At 36.0% G+C, this 21,630-nt stretch overlaps 1 protein-coding gene across 1 annotated transcript; it reads right to left on the reverse strand.

The window, feature by feature from the left end:
- LOC107570821 (neuromedin-K receptor-like) lies at window positions 1–18,078 on the reverse strand. The gene is made up of 6 exons (XM_016257087.1): window positions 17,823–18,078; window positions 14,073–14,645; window positions 7,912–8,100; window positions 7,281–7,431; window positions 1,572–1,768; window positions 1–651 (listed from the first exon to the last, which is right to left on the reverse strand). The coding sequence occupies exons 2-6, from the start codon at window positions 14,438–14,440 to the stop codon at window positions 366–368; spliced, it is 1,191 nt and encodes a 396-aa protein (XP_016112573.1). The 5' UTR covers window positions 14,441–14,645; window positions 17,823–18,078; the 3' UTR covers window positions 1–365.
- Window positions 18,079–21,630: the final 3,552 nt, after the last annotated feature.

Genomic DNA, 21,630 nt, shown 5'->3' on the forward strand with positions numbered 1-21,630 from the left:
ATGAAGTGATGAATCTGTAGTGTAGCATACCATGTTTTAAATGTTTATCATTGCATAATATGTACTATGCTGTGTTGTATTTCAAGAAAAAAGAAGGCAGTATGCAGTATATACTAGACAGCATGCATTGAGTAGTATGCTAGATTACACTGAAAACATTCACAGTTCTCCACTTGGAGGCAGTATTACTTCATCATGCTGCAGGTTTGAGTGCATTTAGTCTCAATGCACACTCTGAAATGTACAGTACGTTGTTTATACAAAACCTGTGGATGTATTCACTTTGTTTGAGGTCTGTAATGGAGACCTCAAACAAACAGAACCACAATCCGAACCACAATCCGATGCACGTCTGGTCTGGCCCTTCAGCTGAGCTGCTCGGTTGCGAATGTGGGCTCTCTGTGAAGACAGAGTTTAGTCGCTGCTGTGCTTTCGTCTTTGACCTCCACCTGACACTGCAGGGACTTGGTGCTCTTGCGGTTGCTGCGGCGCGGGTCGTCGCCGTGGACGCTGGTGTCGATGCGGGACAGGGTGCACATGCTGCTCTGGTTGCGTGGGTGGAGACGGGTGGGACGGAGCTCGAGTTCATCGTAGCTGGATACCTGGATGAAGGGACACCACCTGAAGGCCCGTTTGAAACCGGCCCTAAATCTGGAGGTTTGGAAAAAAATTATCTTCTCATTGAAATGCATTACATGTTAATCTCAAAATGTTTTAATTAATATAATTGTAGTTCTTAATAATAACTTCATAATGAGATAGGATAATAGATCTTGTATGTATATGAATTATGTAGATGATCCAAAATTAATATTTGCCAGCACTAGTAAGTACAATGAGTAAATAGCTTTTGGCAAGTAAACAAGACCAAGTTACTCGCCAAGGATCTGCAAGAATTTACAAAGCAGAGCTCTAAGAATGATACTTTTTAATATTCAAATAATAAAGATTACAAATGTATAATATATATATTTTTATTTTTTTTACAAATAAAATATATTCATCATTTAAAACAGTATATTAAATATATTATTAAAAATAACATTAATATTTTATATTTCATTATATTAATATTATATATTGGTATATTTAATATTACTATATTAACAATATATTTAAATATTTTAAAATATATATTTTAATAAAATATTTTTTTACTTTATTATTATTAAAATTATTATTATAATTATTATTTAATTAAACAAGACCAAGTTACTAGCAGTTTTTTTAAGAACTGCAACATTACATAGTTTATGCAGAACTGTAAGATCTGTACTTTTTATATTAATGCATTAATATATATATATATATGTGTGTGTGTGTTAAATAAGTCATTGTTAAATAAGACCAATGTACTTGCCAGTAACTACTACTTTCAGAACTATTTTTAACATTTTATATTCAAAATAACAATACTTTTTATATATTTAATATTTATAAAATATGTGTGTATTTCTAAAAAAGAAAGAAAGAACTTTCTTTTATGGCCAGAACATTTTCTCCATTGGTAGATGTGGTAAAAAGTTAATCTTGGACCTTGATTGTATATGAGTATATGAGTGTTTCATTACCTGCCATTCAGACAGCAGTAAATGATGGGGTTGTACATGGTGGAGCTCATGGCCAACCACAACACAGACAGATAGACCTGCTGGATGGACTTCCACTTGTTCAGACGCTTGTTTACACCCGTCACGATGAAATAGACATGATAGGGCAACCAGCAGAGGGCAAAGGTCACCACCACCACGATCATCATCTTCACCACCTGAGGAGAGAGCGAGAGATCATTTAGAGTCACAACATGAAGCATATGCCAGCAAAACATATGAGTTTCGGCTTCTTGTGTTCTGGAAGAAAACAGCACCAGGGAAAGTCACGGCTCAGCTCGCAGTCTGTTTGAAGTCTCCATCTGCTGCCATTGTTCAGCAAACAAAAACTCAAACTTGAAAACTGATAATGAATGATGAGAGGAAACGTGTCGGGTGGTGATTTGGCGCCACACTGAAAGCTTTTGCACCGGTCATCAGACATGTGAGTCAACCTCAGTTTTTATCATGAAAGAGCAGGAGGAACATCACCAGAAGAAATTACAGTGTGCCGAAAAGTACAAACCCGATTCCAAAAAAGTTGGGACACTGTACAAATTGTGAATAAAAACAGAATGCAATGATGTGGAAGTTGTAGCTCTCATGAAATCCATCCAAACATTTGATATGTTATCTATATTCTATTGTGAATAAAATATAAGTTTATGAGATTTGTAAATTATTCCATTCCTTTTTTACTCACAATTTGTACAGTGTCCCAACTTTTTTGGAATTGGGTTTGTACATAATTGCATGTTTCATATATAAATGGCACCAAAGGAGGATACTGTGTCTTGATTTGTTGTTACTGGCATCAGGTGGAGAGAATGGAGCAGACTGTTCAGGGGTCCAGGAGTCATTTTTTTCTTGTTACACTGAACCAGCAGCATCTGGCCCAAGTTTCAACGCATTCTAGAAAGTACAAGGCACAAAGTGCTCACTAATTAGACAGGAAGAGACTATTTCAGTATTTCAGACCAAAATATGAGTAGGAAATATGACCAAATTTTTTCATTGTTTTTCTTTGATACATAGAAAGTTAAAAATATATATTTTTTTGTAACATTATACATTTCTTTACTGTCATTTTTCATCAATTTAATGCATTCTTGCTGAATCCAAGTATAATAAATAAAGGCATCTTACAGATCCCAAACTGTTGAATGGTAGTGTGTATTAGTATATTTGCATATCTTTCATTTGAAAGTTTTAGTAATTTTGTTGTGTTTTTAGAACTACAACAGAAGATAGATAGATAGATAGATAGATAGATAGATAGATAGATAGATAGATAGATAGATAGATAGATAGATAGATAGATAGATAGATAGATAGATAGATAGATTTTATTAAAGCTTTTTTATAGTTTTTTAAATATTTTATCTTATTTCAGTTAACATTTGTTTTATTTTAAGCAACAAAAAAGGTGGGGGGTTAAAATGGGTAAAAAGATATGAGTGACCTCAGGGTGGGTCAAACGATCAAAGTATTTTTTTATATAAAGCAAATAATCTACAGAAGGTGTGACGCACATGTGACACATTTACACTTATGATAAATGCAGTTTTTATAAAAGCCTAATGCAATCCCTTTTGCTGAACATCATGAATGGTGTTGTAATAGGGTGATGACGTCTGTTAGAAAACCAGCTGTACCTTCTTGACAGCCCGGTCATGTTCACCTGCCCTCCTGAAGACTTACTGAACACCATTCATACGCTTCAAATGCAACCTTAATAAACTTTAGCTAAACCTGTGTCAAACTGGCACAAAAGGGCAGCTTCTCTGACACTTCTGCCGCCCGTGGCTCATCGTATCCACTGCTAGGGTTACGTCATACCTAACCTTTCTCTGCTTTGTGTAACTGTCAATCAGCAATTATTCGCAAGGCACCACTGTGTCTCATTACTCATGAACTACAGCAGGTCTCTTCAGGGTGCAAGACTCTTGTCACTTTTTTACAGACAAGGTGCAGATGAAAGTGTTCATTGATTGATGACAGACGGTATTTCTTTGTCTTTTCCAACAGGCCCGTGCCAAATTATGCGCAAATTAATGAGGCCATTTGAGACGTTGTGAGTGGCTTTTCAAAGGATGCACTAAAGTGAGCAAAGGATACAGAGTCTAAAAGAATGAAGGATGGTTGTATGGTGTTTTCAGAAGCGTTAGATTAATGGCTGGAAAATGTTTAACATTAACAACAGAGGTGCCAGTTTATAAAGTGTTTAGTTTTCAAAAATAGTGGGGAAAGATATGAAGTGCAGATCTTTGTGCTCTGACGTCACATTCACAGACCGTTCCTTACCATCTGATGCATATTGCACAGAAAACATCAAGCAGCATCCAAAAAACACTGAAAATAAATTGGTGTAGAAACAGTTTTCACTCCGAAATTGGGCTGATACAATTGTTAATTTGTAAAAATTATTTTCTTATTATATTCTGCTGTTTGAGTTTACTATTGTTCAATAGCTTGAGGTTCGTAAAAAAATGTAAGAAATGTAACTTTTAAGCAAGGATGCATTAAATTTGCAAAAATGACAGTAAGCACATTCATAATGTTAGAAAATATTTATTTAAAATAAATGCTATGTAAACTGATTTCTGTTGTTTTGTATTTTTAGTTTTATGGAACAAGCATATAAAATGCTGACAATTCATCTGTGCACATTTTTATACTTTTAAATGTTTTAAGAACGTTTTGATAACATCACTTCAGAATGTTCTCTAAACATTTAAAATGTCCAGTTTTTAAAAAAAAGTTTCATTACTTTTGAATGTTCTCTGAATATTTTGAAAATAGTTATAGTAGCAATGTGAAAAAAAACATCTAAATACAAAGTCCCTTCAATAAATCCCTACAAATAAAGTTTTTTTTGTGTAAATGTTTTAACAACATTATTAAAGCCCAGATAACTTTTAATGAACATTTTATTACAGAATAAAAAGTTACTTTTTACTTTTAGTTTTATGGAACAAAGACAAAAAAATGCTTATAATTCACATGTGCACATTTTTATATTTCTTTCTCATTAAGAGTCTGAGAAAGAGTTTATACACCTTACGAGATGTACTGAAATGCTTTCTGCCAGCTTTCTAGCCAATCAGCAGACTCTTTAAAACAATGAATGGGCTTTGGGAAGCGAGGTTGTGTAGAGGTGAGTTAACAAGTGCTTTAATCCAGCGTAAGCCTACAGTTATATTTGAAACGATTCCATAATCTCTGCATCAAAAACAAAAGTGCTGGATTACATAGAGCGATCACAGTCATTAATATGAACCATTTCGGCACAATATGAGATGAATTGTCCTAGATTCCTCCCTGAGAGGGACCTATCACTGTCCCACATGTGCGAGTGTGTCTGAACGCTGCAGCTCACAAAAAGCTCAGAGCTGACCTGCCAGATAAACCAGACATGACCTTAATCTGTGGAAAAATATCACACAGATATAGCAATACAGTGAGATTCCCTCAGGACAGGTAAGAGCAAATACATAGATTCATTTCTATGATTTACAAATGCATGGGCTCATTTCTTAAACTCTGTCCTTTAGTCACCTCATTCTGATGCTCCTAGGACAGAAGTTACATGAAATCAGTCAATTCCTAAAAAAACATATTTTCTATGAACATTTTCATAATGTTCACATTAAGTTATGAAAACATTATTTCAGAATGTTCACTGAACATTCAAAATATACAGTTTAAAAATTTTTTTTTTCATGTTTATATGATCATTAGTGAAAACATTAAAGGGGTCATAGGATGCTACATGCACTTTTACAAGTTGTTTGAACTGAAATGTGTGTTGCAGTGTGTGTACACAATATACCCTATAATGATAAAAATCCACCCAGTGTTTTTTTTTTAATCTGGTTAAATGTTTTCCCCTTTCTCAAATCGAGCCGATCTCAGATGCCTGTCTGTGTGACGTCACAAAGTCAGGCCCCTCCCATGATAGTTTGATTGACAGTAGCGTCTCAGCACAGACTGGACTGGTGTCTCACCTTAGACCCGCCCTGAGTGAGCTGTCATCAGTCCGTCATTGTTTCACCGCCGGAGCAGATGTAGACAAGAATGACTCCGAAGCGATTGAGGTGTTCTGTTGTTGGATGTAATAATGAACAAAGCAGTCCTCATTTACTCCTGAGATCTGAGCCGCTGAAGACGCAGTGGATTACATTGTTTCTGAAGGGAATGCTCCCCCGATCTACATAAACACGTCTATGTTCGCGCAAATCATTCGTGATCCAGCCTCATCTACAGAAGAAGTGAGTATAATGTTTTGTAATGAATCTTTGCAAATCCTAATAATGTGCTAATTAGCCAGTTTCACAATGAATGCGGCTAAAGTAAACAGTCTCTCTGAGAGCAGCTCGGAAGAGAGGGGCGGGGTCAGCAGAGCTCATTAACATTTAAAGGAAAATGCTACAAAAACGGCTTGATCTGAAAAGAGCTGTTTTTGACAGGGTAAAAAAGGTGTTTTTTACACTACCATTGAAACATTTGAACCAAACTATGTTACAGACTTTTCATTAAGATCCTAAAGAATCATATCAACTTGTGGAAAATGGGCATCCGATGACCCCTGGGAGTGTTCCATTTGATCATTTTGCAAAATTAATTTTGAATGTTCTCTGAATGTTTTGAAAGTGGTTAGTAGTGACTAAAACCCATCCAAATAAAAATGTTTCAGAAAAAATGTCCCTTGAATGATAAATAAATAATGCTTTTGTGCTGATGTTTTAAGAACGTTATTAAAGACAGATAACTTTAAACAAATGTTCTATAAACATTATTGGAAGAACGTTTCTTCGTAACTTTAAGAGAACCTTGCCAGAACATTAAGTTTTAATGTAAAGTTCTCTTTAAAATACTTTATCCATGCAATGAAAGTCCATGCAGTGAGAAATATTTTAATATTTTGTATATATTTATTCACATTTTGAATTAGTGTTTAATTAAAAATTTTCATTTTACACTGCAAAACCTATTTCAACTCAAAAAACTTCAGTTCAATTACTGCCCTATAATTAACTTGGTTCTAATTCATGTCAACTTAAATTATATTAAACTGACTTTTAAAAAATCAAGTTGACTCTCATATAACTCATATAAAAAATTGATGAGTTAAAGTTTTCCTGACTTACTAATAATTTATTTTTATTTACAGTGCTGTTTTTATGTGCTTTGTAATTTTTATGAGTTTCTTTTTTTATATTTCTATTTAGCTTGGTTTACTTTTGTTTCAGTTTTAGTTTGAATCATTTTAGTACTTCTAGAACTTAACCTTATTTTCAGTAAGTTCAGTTTAATTTTTAAGTTGAAGCTTAAAAAAAAAGTTATTTCAACTTCATTTCAGTTAACAAAGACACTTACAACTTTTATAGTTTTGTAATTATTTTCGTTTTTGTTATTACAACAATAACACTTCATGGGGTCCAGTATTGTTTTGGACCAGTGTTGACTTGGATGTTCTTTTGGACAAGAAACATTCTTCAAAACAACTTATTTTATGTTCAGCAGAAGAAAGTCAGGTTGGACTATCAAAAATCATGTTGATGAACTATCCCTTCGAGCTGAAAGCCACAGATTTGATCATCTACCACAGCATACCGTATGTAGTTTTAAACCTTTCGACTAAATCTTTGGGACAAATCGTGTACAAAATATGTTAGTATGTCCTCTCACCTTCCTTTTGGCTCGCAGTTGTCCAACATAATTGTCCGATGAATCTCCAGGAATCTCTCCTCCCCAAAGTGTCACCCCGACTATAGTGTAGGTGATACCCATGACCACTAGGGGCAGCATGTACACCAGCACCGTTACTATGATGTGATACCTGCACAGGTGAGAGGACAGGAAGCCACTGTAAAAAAACAAGTGGTTTTTATGTGCCTCACCAAATGATAAACCCAAGTAGGCCTATCTAATGCTTGGGTGTTTAGACAATAAATTTGGATTGTGAGTCCGGAAGACTGTTTGCACTTCTTACACACCATTTGGCCACTGGTAAATAGGTAATGTGTTTGGTTTTCTCGCCTCACTGGCAGATGGCACTTAGTGTGGAGATAGCAGGCAATGTAAAGCTAGAAAGAGCATTACCAATGTTTGAGCAGTGGAAGCAAAGCCTGAGAAGCGCAGGCTGTAGAGAAATTACAATCAAGCAGAAGGAAAACCAATCAGCCAGTGTGAACTCATCAGAGGAAAGCTTGCTGTCTTGCTTTCTGCACACGCATCTGGCTTCTAAGACAGAATCCTCAATGAAATCCACCTCATTAGTGACGGATTTGGGACTGTTGGTAACAAATGGATCTCTTACATGAACGAATCCTCAGAAGGTCTCGGCCAGGCGACGTAGCAGACGGTTCTGCGAGGCATAGTTCTCGTGGTCGAGTAGAAACACAGCGGGAAGGCCAAAATCACCGCCAGGGCCCAAATACAGACAATCACCACTTTAGTAGCGGTAGCTGACATCCGGGGCTTCAGAGGGTAAATTATAGCCATGTACCTGCATGAAAAACATGGTTTTAATGAAACCTTTAAGCATTTCCAGAGCTCTTGGAAAGGGAAGTCATCAAGTTTGGGTAGACTTCTAGCTGTGAAAGGAATCTACAACAGATGTCATTTTTGTGTTTCATTTGAAAGAAATATCCACAATAATGTTTCTATGACTTTACAAAAGAGTGAGAGATCCATTACGTTGGTCAAAAGAGAGAAAGATTTGCTGTGACTCTCTTAAAAGGATAGTCACAATCGGAGTTATGAATGTCCTGGCTCTTCCAAGCTTTATAAATGCAGTGAATAGGGGTTGAGATTTTGATGCCCAATAATGTACATCCAACCATCATAAAAAGTCCTCCACAGGCTCCGGGGGTTTAATAAAGGCCTTCTGAAGTGAAGCGAAGTGTTTGTGTAGGAAAGATATCCATATGTGACCCTGGACCACAAAACCAGTCTTAAGTGTCAATTTTTCAAAATTGAGATTTATACGTCATCTGAAAGCTGAATAAGCAAGCTTTCCATTGATGTATGGTTTGTTAGGATAGGACAATATTTGGCTTATTTATTTATAAATATTTGGCCAAATTTGGCTATTTATTACAACTATTTGAAAATCTGGAATCTGAGGGTGCAAAAAAATCGAAATATTGAGAAAATCACCTTTAAAGTTGTCCAAAAGTAGTCCTTAGCAATGCATATCACTAATCAAAAATGAAGTTTTGATATATTTACGGTAGGAAATTTACTAAATATCTTCATGGAACATGATCTTTACTTAATATCCTAATGATTTTTGGCATAAAAGAAAAATCTATAATTTTGACCCATACAATGTATTTTTGGCTATTGCTACAAATATACCCGTGCTACTTATGACTGGTTTTGTGCTCCAGGGTCACATATTTAAAACTTTTCTTTGCACACAAAAAGTATTCTCGTAGCTTCGTAAAATTATGGTTGAACCCCTGATGTCACATGGACTATTTTACCGATGTCCTTGCTACATTTCTAGACCTGGGAACATTGCAATTGCATTGCTGTCTATGGGACGGTCTCATGGGTTTGGAACAACATGAGGGTGAGTAATTAATGACAGAATTTTCATTTTTGGGTGAACTATCCCTTTAAACTTAAAATATAAAAAATAACAGATGATAACGCATAATAAGCCTGCTTCATGTTGTTTGACTTCATTTTAATAACATCTAGAGTTAATTAGAACATTCTCAGTAATCAAGTGCACTTCCACTGTAAGTGAATTTATTGAAAATATAATAAAATATGCATAAATTAATCACAAAGGTCTGTAGGTGGTATTTCAAACAATGATAGTTAATAATGTCTCATGTTTATGCATGGCAACAAAGAAACAGCACGCAACAATTATTATTATTATTAACTTTTTTTTTTACAGTGCATTAATAAAAGCTATTTTAATACTTCTTAAATTTAAATTTGAATTCTGCATCATGTTTGATCCCTCAATTCAAACTCACAAATTATGCACAATTAATATCTGAATGGCACACAAGACTGTCTGAAGTCAAACCTTTTGATAATAGGAACAAAGAGTGGAGGCAGCATATGGATAAACACTCGTGCATGGCGAAAGATTACACAGAGTTAAGATGAAGTGTTGTTCTCTGGCTCCCACACAGCCACAGACTGAGCTTGTAATCTTTTAATGAAGGAAAAGCCCCCCTATGCTCTGGATCATGCAGATCAGTATCCCAGATCTCATTAGATGCATTCATGACTAACTGGATCCTATGAATAGTGCCTGCATGCGTAATGCTGAAAATGAACAGGTTATAGCTCAATAAATGTAGATAAATCCTGCTGCCGTACACTTATGGGATATTTTGATCCTATAAAATGCAGCAGTCTGTGCTGTATGTCCCAAGTTCATGGGCAGGAAATTAAGTTTCCTCTTTTTCATTGCAGTTAAATGACAGAGGGGTCAAATGGAAGACGTTCAATTGATGAGCTCCCTGATGAGATTATAGATGGATATGCAAGAGGAAGAAGCAAGTCTCGCTGGTGGTCCTAAAAGCCTGTTCCTCTCAAAGTGCTGTTCAATCCCTGCAGGCCAATTTTTCGTCAGCAAATCAACAAGATTCTCACTCCTTCTGAGCAATGAATTCCCAAGACTTTCTAGTCTTTAACAATGACTTGATTCAGATTCCTATTAAAAACACTCAAAAAGCAAGGTGATGTCAGGTGAAATGGGGCAGACAAGGCTGGGTTGCCATAGTTCTCAAGATTCAAGATCCAATCATTGTAACTACTTGCCACAATAGCTTTTGACATGTAAATAATTTGATTGTTCTTGCTATATACAGTAGTTCATGTGTGGGCAGAGCAAACCATTTTACAGAGGCTGGTTTGTAAGGTTTTTATATTCACATGCAGCTACCGAACATCTAAAAACAAGGTAAAATGAATTAAATGTTGATTATTTCTATTAAAAAAGATACAAAATAACTTCAATAACATTAGAGCAAAGTTTATCAAAAATAGTCCACTTTATTTCTTTTAAAGACGCTTTCAAGCCTTCACTGTAAAAAAAAAATGTACGGTAAAAAACCGGCAGCTGTGGTTACCGGAATTTTACCGTAAAAAATTCGGTAGCAACTTTTTAGGTTTTACGGTTTTAACTTTTGAAAATCTGGAATCTGAGGGTGCAAAAAAATCGAAATATTGAGAAAATCACCTTTAAAGTTGTCCAAAAGTAGTCCTTAGCAATGCATATCACTAATCAAAAATGAAGTTTTGATATATTTACGGTAGGAAATTTACTAAATATCTTCATGGAACATGATCTTTACTTAATATCCTAATGATTTTTGGCATAAAAGAAAAATCTATAATTTTGACCCATACAATGTATTTTTGGCTATTGCTACAAATATACCCGTGCTACTTATGACTGGTTTTGTGCTCCAGGGTCACATATTTAAAACTTTTCTTTGCACACAAAAAGTATTCTCGTAGCTTCGTAAAATTATGGTTGAACCCCTGATGTCACATGGACTATTTTACCGATGTCCTTGCTACATTTCTAGACCTGGGAACATTGCAATTGCATTGCTGTCTATGGGACGGTCTCATGGGTTTGGAACAACATGAGGGTGAGTAATTAATGACAGAATTTTCATTTTTGGGTGAACTATCCCTTTAAACTTAAAATATAAAAAATAACAGATGATAACGCATAATAAGCCTGCTTCATGTTGTTTGACTTCATTTTAATAACATCTAGAGTTAATTAGAACATTCTCAGTAATCAAGTGCACTTCCACTGTAAGTGAATTTATTGAAAATATAATAAAATATGCATAAATTAATCACAAAGGTCTGTAGGTGGTATTTCAAACAATGATAGTTAATAATGTCTCATGTTTATGCATGGCAACAAAGAAACAGCACGCAACAATTATTATTATTATTAACTTTTTTTTTTACAGTGCATTAATAAAAGCTATTTTAATACTTCTTAAATTTAAATTTGAATTCTGCATCATGTTTGATCCCTCAATTCAAACTCACAAATTATGCACAATTAATATCTGAATGGCACACAAGACTGTCTGAAGTCAAACCTTTTGATAATAGGAACAAAGAGTGGAGGCAGCATATGGATAAACACTCGTGCATGGCGAAAGATTACACAGAGTTAAGATGAAGTGTTGTTCTCTGGCTCCCACACAGCCACAGACTGAGCTTGTAATCTTTTAATGAAGGAAAAGCCCCCCTATGCTCTGGATCATGCAGATCAGTATCCCAGATCTCATTAGATGCATTCATGACTAACTGGATCCTATGAATAGTGCCTGCATGCGTAATGCTGAAAATGAACAGGTTATAGCTCAATAAATGTAGATAAATCCTGCTGCCGTACACTTATGGGATATTTTGATCCTATAAAATGCAGCAGTCTGTGCTGTATGTCCCAAGTTCATGGGCAGGAAATTAAGTTTCCTCTTTTTCATTGCAGTTAAATGACAGAGGGGTCAAATGGAAGACGTTCAATTGATGAGCTCCCTGATGAGATTATAGATGGATATGCAAGAGGAAGAAGCAAGTCTCGCTGGTGGTCCTAAAAGCCTGTTCCTCTCAAAGTGCTGTTCAATCCCTGCAGGCCAATTTTTCGTCAGCAAATCAACAAGATTCTCACTCCTTCTGAGCAATGAATTCCCAAGACTTTCTAGTCTTTAACAATGACTTGATTCAGATTCCTATTAAAAACACTCAAAAAGCAAGGTGATGTCAGGTGAAATGGGGCAGACAAGGCTGGGTTGCCATAGTTCTCAAGATTCAAGATCCAATCATTGTAACTACTTGCCACAATAGCTTTTGACATGTAAATAATTTGATTGTTCTTGCTATATACAGTAGTTCATGTGTGGGCAGAGCAAACCATTTTACAGAGGCTGGTTTGTAAGGTTTTTATATTCACATGCAGCTACCGAACATCTAAAAACAAGGTAAAATGAATTAAATGTTGATTATTTCTATTAAAAAAGATACAAAATAACTTCAATAACATTAGAGCAAAGTTTATCAAAAATAGTCCACTTTATTTCTTTTAAAGACGCTTTCAAGCCTTCACTGTAAAAAAAAAATGTACGGTAAAAAACCGGCAGCTGTGGTTACCGGAATTTTACCGTAAAAAATTCGGTAGCAACTTTTTAGGTTTTACGGTTTTAACTTAAATTTACAGTTAAATACCGTAATTTCATTAACTGATAAAATGTTATTATATACCAACCTACTGAAGCACTGACATCTGTTTTGTACCTTTGTAATACACTGATAACCACCAAATGCAGGTGGTGATGAGAAAGTCACATGATGAACCAAAGCCCATCACAAGCAGCTTTTAGATAATAACTTATATAAGGTGCACAGTGTGTCATTCACACAAACACCAAACACCATCATGGTAACACACATGAAACTGAAATAATGCAATAAACATTCATTTAACAACATTAGGTGTAACACTCAACCCTAATATACAAAACTGATAAGAAAAAACTAAGAAGAAACATAGTTATTTCAACAAAAAAACATCAAATTTGAAATGTAATGCAGGGAATTCTGGGAATGTCAATTTACGGTTATTCACTGTAAATTATACGGCCTATTTCACTTCCAAAAACGGTATACTACTGTAAAATTAATGTCCAATACATGTAATGTCCACTACAGTTTTTCACCGTATATAGTAGGGGAATTTACCGTTAACCATTTAACAGGTTTTTACTGTAGCATTTTTACAGTCTTTTACCGTTAAATTCACGGTCATTTTTTACAGTGTTGAAATGTATATTGACTCATCAACAATAACATTTTAACACATTTATTGTTCAATTTTAATTTTGCTGTACACATTGACCGGACATTCTGATATTTAAATAGCTCTCACTCATGTTATTTGTGTTCATATTTTAACATAAAATGTTAGAAGAGACTTGAATAAACACAGAAAGAGCGGTGTGATTCCATATAATTTTAGTTCTTAGATATTATGTATTTTTATAGGCTCTTTTCTACACTTTTCCAGGTCTAGAATTCAAAATTGTGCAACTCCCGTTAGATCCATGAAGACAAATTACAGCCTGATGACATTATTTCGAGGTCATTAAGGAATTCAAACAAAGGTAGGCTATATGCAAACACATTTGGAATTCATAAAGTTCCACATGGAATTTATATTAATCATTCACAGTGCTTTATTTGTTATATATATGGACTTTATTGCTCCCGGATAATTTACATTGGCATTTTAGTGCTTTTTTATAGGCTAGATCAGCCTATATTTTTATAGACTTTTATTATATAGCAACTTTTCCAGGCGTGTAAAATTCCCACGAGTACCCTGAATCCTGTATCCCATTGTAGGTTTGTGTGAATGTTGAATAGGCTACTGCACGATGAAAATATTAGCCTATAATTAATCATAAACAGCCTCACCTGTCGACAGCAATCGCACTCATGGAGTAAATGCTGGCAAACACGGCGGTCACGGGAAAGAAGTTGTGGAACTTGCAGTAAACCTCTCCAAAGTACCACTCTCCGTGCGTGGCGTAAATGAAGTTGATGAGCGTGTTGAAGGCGGCCATCGAGGCGTCGGAGAACGCCAGGTTGAGCAAGAAATAGTTGGTCACGGTGCGCATCCGTTTATGGGCCAAAATGATCCAAATAACGATGAGGTTTCCGAACACGGCGACCGCCAGAACGGAGCTGTACGCGACCGACCAAATCGCGACGCGCCACGGCGGCTGCACGAACTGATTTGTGAAATTACGCGTTAAGTTTGAGCCGCTCTGAGGACCAGCCATGATAAACTTACTGTGATATCCTTCTAAAATAGCTAGGATATGATCTGAGACATATATTTATGCTGCTATAGTGTCAAGTATAGATCTGGCACGTCCTCGTGCGCATCCTCCTGCGCTCCATCCAAAGTGTCCAAAATAGCTGTGACGCGCAGTCATGCTTCATATGACAGGCGTCTGGAGATGCTGCTGCTCCCGCCACATGTTGCTGCTTAAAATGAATAGAGAAACATGCAAATGTGGGATAGTTTTAGTAGATTTGCAATGGAGAAATGACAAATGCTTTATAGTTTCAACCTACCTAAATACAGCCTACCAAAACAACTTCAGTGTGATGCGACTTCTGAACGAAGCATTTCATTTCACTTCAGCAGCGAATTTATATCAAATGCGCATTTATGGGAGTTTAACGCAATTTGGTTAAAACATTAAGCATTTTCTTTTTCATGAAAAGTGATAAAAAGTGATTTTTTTTGTTCAATTTATGGGTCCATTAAACAGTTCTTTATGGGTCCAGGATAGTTCTCCCAAAAAGGAGAACAGTTGACGGCAAACATTGAATTCCTTTTTTTCTTTCATATAATGGAAGTCAAGGACTACTATCTTCTTTTGTGCTCAAAAGAAAAAAAAACTCATAAAGGAACAGCTTGAGGGTTAGTAAACGATGGCAGATTTTTCATTTTGGGGTGAACTATTCCTTTAAGTACTATAAAGGATCAGCTTTGTCTAGAAACCATGGAAAACCAGCTGTCATTATAAAAGTAACATCTACCATATATAAAATAGCTAGTAGCTGTATTGTTGTGCAAAATATGGTTAGCATAATGTCTTTGTAAGTAGGCTACATTTGGAATTCGTAATGGACCCTTTTCACAAGACTGGGATGCCGCGTTTAACGGTAAATTCTCGAAAGTTTCTCATATTTGTATTTTTTTTTTAAATGTATCTACATTTATAACACTATTCTTTGTATTATATCACCTTTGCATCAAATTACAAAAAAAAAAGTTAAAGGGGTCATATGACGTTGCTAAAAAGAACATTATTTTGTGTATTTGGTGTAATGAAATGTGTTTATGCGGTTTAAGGTTCAAAAAACACATTATTTTCCACATACTGTACATTATTGTTTCTCCTCTATGCCCTGCCTTTCTGAAATGCTTCGGTTCTTTCAAAGCTCATCGTTCTAAAAAAACGAGGTGTGCTGTGATTGGCCGAATACCTAAAGCGTGTTACGCCCCTTAACATACTGTGATGCCGTCTCCCAGCAGGACGAGACAAAACCAATAAAACCCATTACAAACGAGGCATTTGCTGCATCCAGTGGGGACATAATTACTGATTATAATGACTTATACTGTATTTTTATGTGTTGCGTATCGCGCTGCGTAAACATAAACCATGTCTGCATTTGTGATCGGAGAAATAACAAGCCTACTCTACACTGCTCAAAACTTGCGTTTGAATCGTCAGTGGCAAATTATTTAAATATAAAAAACGTACTTACAGGCTGTGAGTCAGAAGCGCTAGACTGTCCTTGCAAAGTTGGAACTGCCCCACTTTATAGAAACAGCCTTTGTGCCACAGACGCATTGTAGGCTATTGGTTCAGGAAACAGTTCTCCATAAAATGTGCTGCACACGTCTGAATATTTGGGTTGAACTGTTCTGGAACAGTGTTTACAATAAATTTACATATGCTAAATATGATCTAGTTACAAATTATGTCTTATAGTACTCAAGCATTCACTGAAGAAATTATGATATTTAAATTGTTATTAAGCCAATGTTAAATTTGTACAGATAATGATTAAATAGCATGGATAATGACTGATTTATAGTCCTTTGAGGTTCATCTTAATCTGACTGAAAGGATGCAGGCAATGGTGAGTCAAGCATGTGTTGCTGTAATTGGCAATAGAGTTGCTTTGTAACGCCTCCCTACATTAATTCACAGTCTTTGAATTCAAACTTAAAACGGCAAGGCAGTGAAGTGTCAGTAGTTTGGAACTTTTTTTAAAAGCCTGAACTTGTGGTGTCTGTTACTTCTTCTCAAATGAGCAATATTCACTGTCTGCGAATGACTTGTCACAACATTCCATAACGTTTTCCACATCTTTCTCTCTGAGCTGACAGATGACGCAAAACAGCTTAGTGTGATGCGAATTTATATTCAGTGCGAGAAGAACATCTTGTCCGACAACAGTGCAACAATTTAATATAATGGTCAAACTATTTGGATGTCAAAAAGACATCAAAAACAAACATCCTGTTATTATTTACTAACGTTCACAGCAAGATTAGAAGCATCTTCATATAGCTCTTTTCTATACAAGAACAGGTCTGTCAAGCTATATAAAAACACAACAAAAGAGACTTAAAATAGCAATTCAAAGCCTTGTGTATATAAGGAACATCAAAATGTACAGCTTTAAAGTTGGGATATGTGGATGACTCATACGGAGTACATTTAAGGTGATTTTTTTTTTGTTTAAAAAACAGATTTCATTCTTGCTCATTGTGTGCATACAGCCAAATGGGTTTTGAATAACATCAGAGTTAATAATAACATAAATCTCATTTTTTGGTTATCTAATACTTTTAATGGAATAGCATTGCATAACTTGCTCACCAATGGATCCTCTGCAGTGAATGGGTGCCGTCAGAATGAGAGTCCAAACAGCTGATAAAAACACCACAATAATCCACAAGAAATACACACCACACCAGTCCATCAATTAATGTCTAGTAAAGTGAATGATGCATGACCAACAAACCATCCCTTCTGACCAAAATACGAGTCTATAATCCATAATGCTTCCTCCAGTGAAAAAGTCGTCCCCTAACCTAACCCCTTTTCGCTCGTAAACTGCTTGATCTGTGCCTATTTCTCTCCTGATGCAGGCAAGACAGCTTTTTCACTGGAGAAAGCAATAGAGAATTCCTATTTTAGGCGAAAACAACCGTCTGAAGATTAATACAGGATTTACTTCTTATAAACGCACAGCTTTTCACTTCACAAGACATTAATTGATGGACTAGAGTCGTATGTATTATTGTAGTTTTTTTATCAGTTATTTGGACTCTCATTCTGACGGCACCCATTCACTGCAGAGGATCCATTGGTGAGCAAGTGATGTAATGCTACATTACTCTAAATCTGTTCCCATGAAGGAACACATTTATATGATATATTTTCAGCAAATTTTCAGTTGTGGGTAAACTATTCCTTGAAACTACTAGCCAAGATAAAAATTTAGCCTGTACCTATGTACACAGTTTCACCAGTGGGAGCGTGCGCGTGTTTGTGCATTTACGCTCATGCCTGTGTTTGTCTGTGTGTGTTCTAACCACAGAAAGGCCATGTTACACATCTCACCACGCACCCAGGGTTCAGGTGGTTTCATCCTTTCATCTTCGACCATTTCATTAATCCTTTGATGCTTCCGTGAGTGTTTGAGCTCTCCGGGAAGACGCTACCCTTTTATGCAGATCTGGCAACCTCCACTAACACTTGTCGGAGGAGTCCAGCTTTCACACTCTCTGTGAGTGCCTGGGGAGAAGCTCTTCCAATTAAAAGGGATTAAACTCTGATTGAAGCACACTTAATGAATCAGATCAACAGTTGCTTCCTCTACTTCACAAGGGGGAATAATGACTAATGGCACAATGCAAGTGTGTGGCTGTGTATTGGGGTGAGCTTTTTTTGCAAGTGGACTCTGATGGGGGAATCGCCAATAAACAGGTGAATGTTGTAAAATGTGGATTCTCAATTGGTGAGATGCAATTAGGGCTGCACGATTAATCAAAATAGCAGCTCATGATTCAGTGTTTGCAGTGTCTCAGAGCAGCTTGTTTTATCTGCTTAATGTGCATTTTGGAATGCAACATGTGCCAACCATCTTCTCAAATGTATAAAAAAAAATCTGTCATCATTACTCACCCTCAAGTTGTTCCAAACCTATACAAGTTTCTTTCTTGTATTTAGAACACAAGTAGGGCTTCACAATTTGGGGAAGAACCACAACAGAATATATTTTTAAGAATTTTGGTAACCAAATTTTGGTTTCAATTTTGGCTTGTTTCAATCAAGGTGTCCAAACCAGCCCCATCTTCACTAGCTTTTATGGAGGGCATCCTAGTGGATGCTGGACACATGGGCGGTGATTGAACAGACTCCCAGACACACTATAAAGTGGTTTGAGTGCCAAAGCACTATATAAATTAAGATAATTGCTATTGATTTAATTCATATACCCTTGACCTTCTAATTAAATTTTTGCAAACATACTTTTTCCTTTCTGATTTCTAAAGCAGATCCAGTTGAGATCCGCAGGTCGAAAACATACAATGCCAGAGAATGAAGAGAGAAAATTGCCTCACGGTGCTCAGTGAAAAGCTTCAACAAGACTGTGTTTAATGAGAAGACCCAGGCATGTCTCGACTCAAACTCCATAACCATGCCACTACAGTCTATGTCTTCACAACACTCTTGTTGCTGAAGCTCCCAGCGGGGTCCTACTTCACATGTTTCTAGCACTTCAGAACAGAGATTGCCTTCTATCACTGATTACATCCATTGTGCACACAGCTAGTTTAAAGATTGCTCTCTCCTGCTACAACGAGAGAAGACCCAGTCCTCAAAAGAACTACCTGATTTCATTCAAGCAGTCTCACGTCTTTAATTTCTGGGGTATTTTTAAATCAACTCTAGGTTAGGTTAAATTACTCCTTTCAATCATATTGACTGAGTGCAATTGCCAGTTTGAGTGGTACTGCTGCTGAGATTGAAAGAGAAAATGGATGGAAAAACCAGCCACTCCTGTGCTCTCATGTGGCATTGTGACATCAAGCTGATTGAACAAGAGACTGAATTGCTCTATAATAAGCTGTATTATTTTGGGTCATTTCGTAGTTTGAGTCAACATCAATTTGGGAGATGATGGGGGAAACATTCATTATCAACTAGAGTTGAACCTGAATCTATTGGCAATATGAATCTAAAAGTACAAGTGCTGTGTGAATTTGGAGAAAATACTTTAAGGCTTAATTATGTATGAGAATTCAGATTAACGTCACATAGTGTAATTTACTTTCCAGAAGAGGGCAGCAGAGTATGCAAACTTAAACATTTGCAGCATATCTTGAAATAGTTTAACCATGTAAACCAGCAACCATCATTTTTCACCATGCATTTCAAAACCATATGCTTTTATGTTTATTTATTTATTTCCCCTGTGGAACAATCTTAATGTCTTGTCCATACAACAAGAGTTCATATCATGACCAGTGGGGGCTTGCGGGAAATTTTCAAATTAGGGCTGTGCTCATCCAACAATTTTAGCAGCATATTTTAAATAATGATCATTGTTTTACTAAATTCAGGATTAAGTTTGAGAAGGATTCCCACAAAACAGTATTTTCTGCAAGCTTCTTTCAAGGTAAGATAAAAATACTTTTTATTGGTCAAAATTTCTAATTTACAGTGCAACAACAAAAACTGTGAAGAAAAAAATATAATTATCTTAAAACAATCTACAGTAGACGTAAGATTTGAGGACGCTGATTGGATACATTTTATGTTATATCTTGAATATGTTTATGTCTTCAATCGGCCATTGGCTAAACTGCTACATAGACCCGCCTCCTTTCTCTATCACCGCAGAACTGGGGCAAGTTCAAGCTCAAACCGGTGTGCACCGTTTTGCTACGGTGTGCAATGGGGTTTGAGAAGCGTTTTCTCTTGTTTGCTGGGTGTGTCAAACATGTCAGCCCAATCAGCAGCAGCATATATATAAGCCACACGATATTAAAAGAGACAGCTCGCACAATGTAATTAACATCAAAATAAATTTACAAGAGCAAGTATATTGTTTGCACATGTTTATTTACATTAAAGGCAAAATAACTGAAATAATAAGAGCACATATGGATCTGGAACTTCTTTAAGTCTGTCTAAATATCATTTAGTAATTGCAATGTCTTCTGGTCCATATCCTTTCCTTAGGAAGGTATGCTAGACACTGATTAATGTAACATAAAAATACTATACATATTTATATATTTTGCTATTGCATTGTGGAGTGACACTTTCATAAATGTTTCTATACTGCTCTGATTATACAATGGTAAATATTACAATATCATAGCACAACAACAGTGATCAGCAATAATGATAAGCCGAATACTCACAATAAAAACAATAAGGTCATATAGAATACTTGGTAATAGTCTCGGAGGTAAGAAGTGGATTATCCTTCACCTGAAATGTTTGTCTTTTCATCCTGAAATGCGAGGCTAATGTTGGATCACAATAATTAGGAACCAGTTTCCACAAATCCCTTAACTCGACTGGGATGTTCTCTTTTATTCTGGACGGCAAGGGCAATGACTGTAATATCCAGCGTATTTTGCAGTATTAAACACGTATTTATATCGATTTCATCAGACTCAGAAAATTCTTCAAAAAGAACACAAAGATTGACCTTCTCAGCTGCCATAGTTGCAACTCTTGCGTTGCAAGAGTGTGCAACGCACCACCGTTTCCGTAAAAAAACAAAAAACGTTTTGCAGCGTTTTGTCGGGGCTGAACGCAGCCCTGACCTTTAGACAATAGACATGCGCACAGGTAGGGGACATATGGGAAAGACATATATGAATATCAGCTCGTATAATTTATAATAATAATAATTATTATTCTCATTGTGTTGAGACATAAGAGCTGACTAGCGAAGGTTACATTTTCTCAAAAACAGCAGCTGTTCATCTCCTGAGGAAGTGCTATAGGGAGCTTCCTCGCTTTCTCTGTCATTGAGTCATTCCACAAAACCGGTACGATTTGGGCTTCCACATTTTTTGATTTTTTACCCAAAAGTATTACTTTTCTGAACACCCCACAACATTAATGACATATTTAACTTCCAGAAAAACATATTTTCCCACCTCAGGCATCAAATCCCTATTATTATTGGTCATTATTTTAAGATATGGGCACTATTAGTCTTCAACCCTGTTATGGACACTATGGGAAACTTAAAAATAATTCATAAAAATGTAGGTGTGATGGGGTTGAGACTAGGGTAACGGGGTTAAAGATGGTAACGGGGTTGAAGAGACAAATACATCTTAACAAATAAATAGTTGCTTTTTACTCATTCACTGTAAGATTTTCTATAAACACTGTATTTCATTATG

The sequence above is a fragment of the Sinocyclocheilus grahami genome, unplaced genomic scaffold (genome assembly GCF_001515645.1).
Source record: "Sinocyclocheilus grahami isolate Dianchi unplaced genomic scaffold, SAMN03320097.WGS_v1.1 scaffold1509.1, whole genome shotgun sequence".
NCBI classification, from domain to species: Eukaryota; Metazoa; Chordata; class Actinopteri; order Cypriniformes; family Cyprinidae; genus Sinocyclocheilus; species Sinocyclocheilus grahami.

Excerpts from the sequence above, each read along its gene's own strand:
- LOC107570821 (XM_016257087.1), bottom strand. The coding sequence starts at position 14,440 with ATGGCTGGTCCTCAGAGCGGCTCAAACTTAACGCGTAATTTCACAAAT. Across the intron at positions 7,432-7,911 it reads CCTTCTGAGGATTCGTTCAT|GTATCACATCATAGTAACGG; the intron begins GTAAGAGATCCA and ends TCACCTGTGCAG. Across the intron at positions 1,769-7,280 it reads AACTGCGAGCCAAAAGGAAG|GTGGTGAAGATGATGATCGT; the intron begins GTGAGAGGACAT and ends CTCTCTCCTCAG.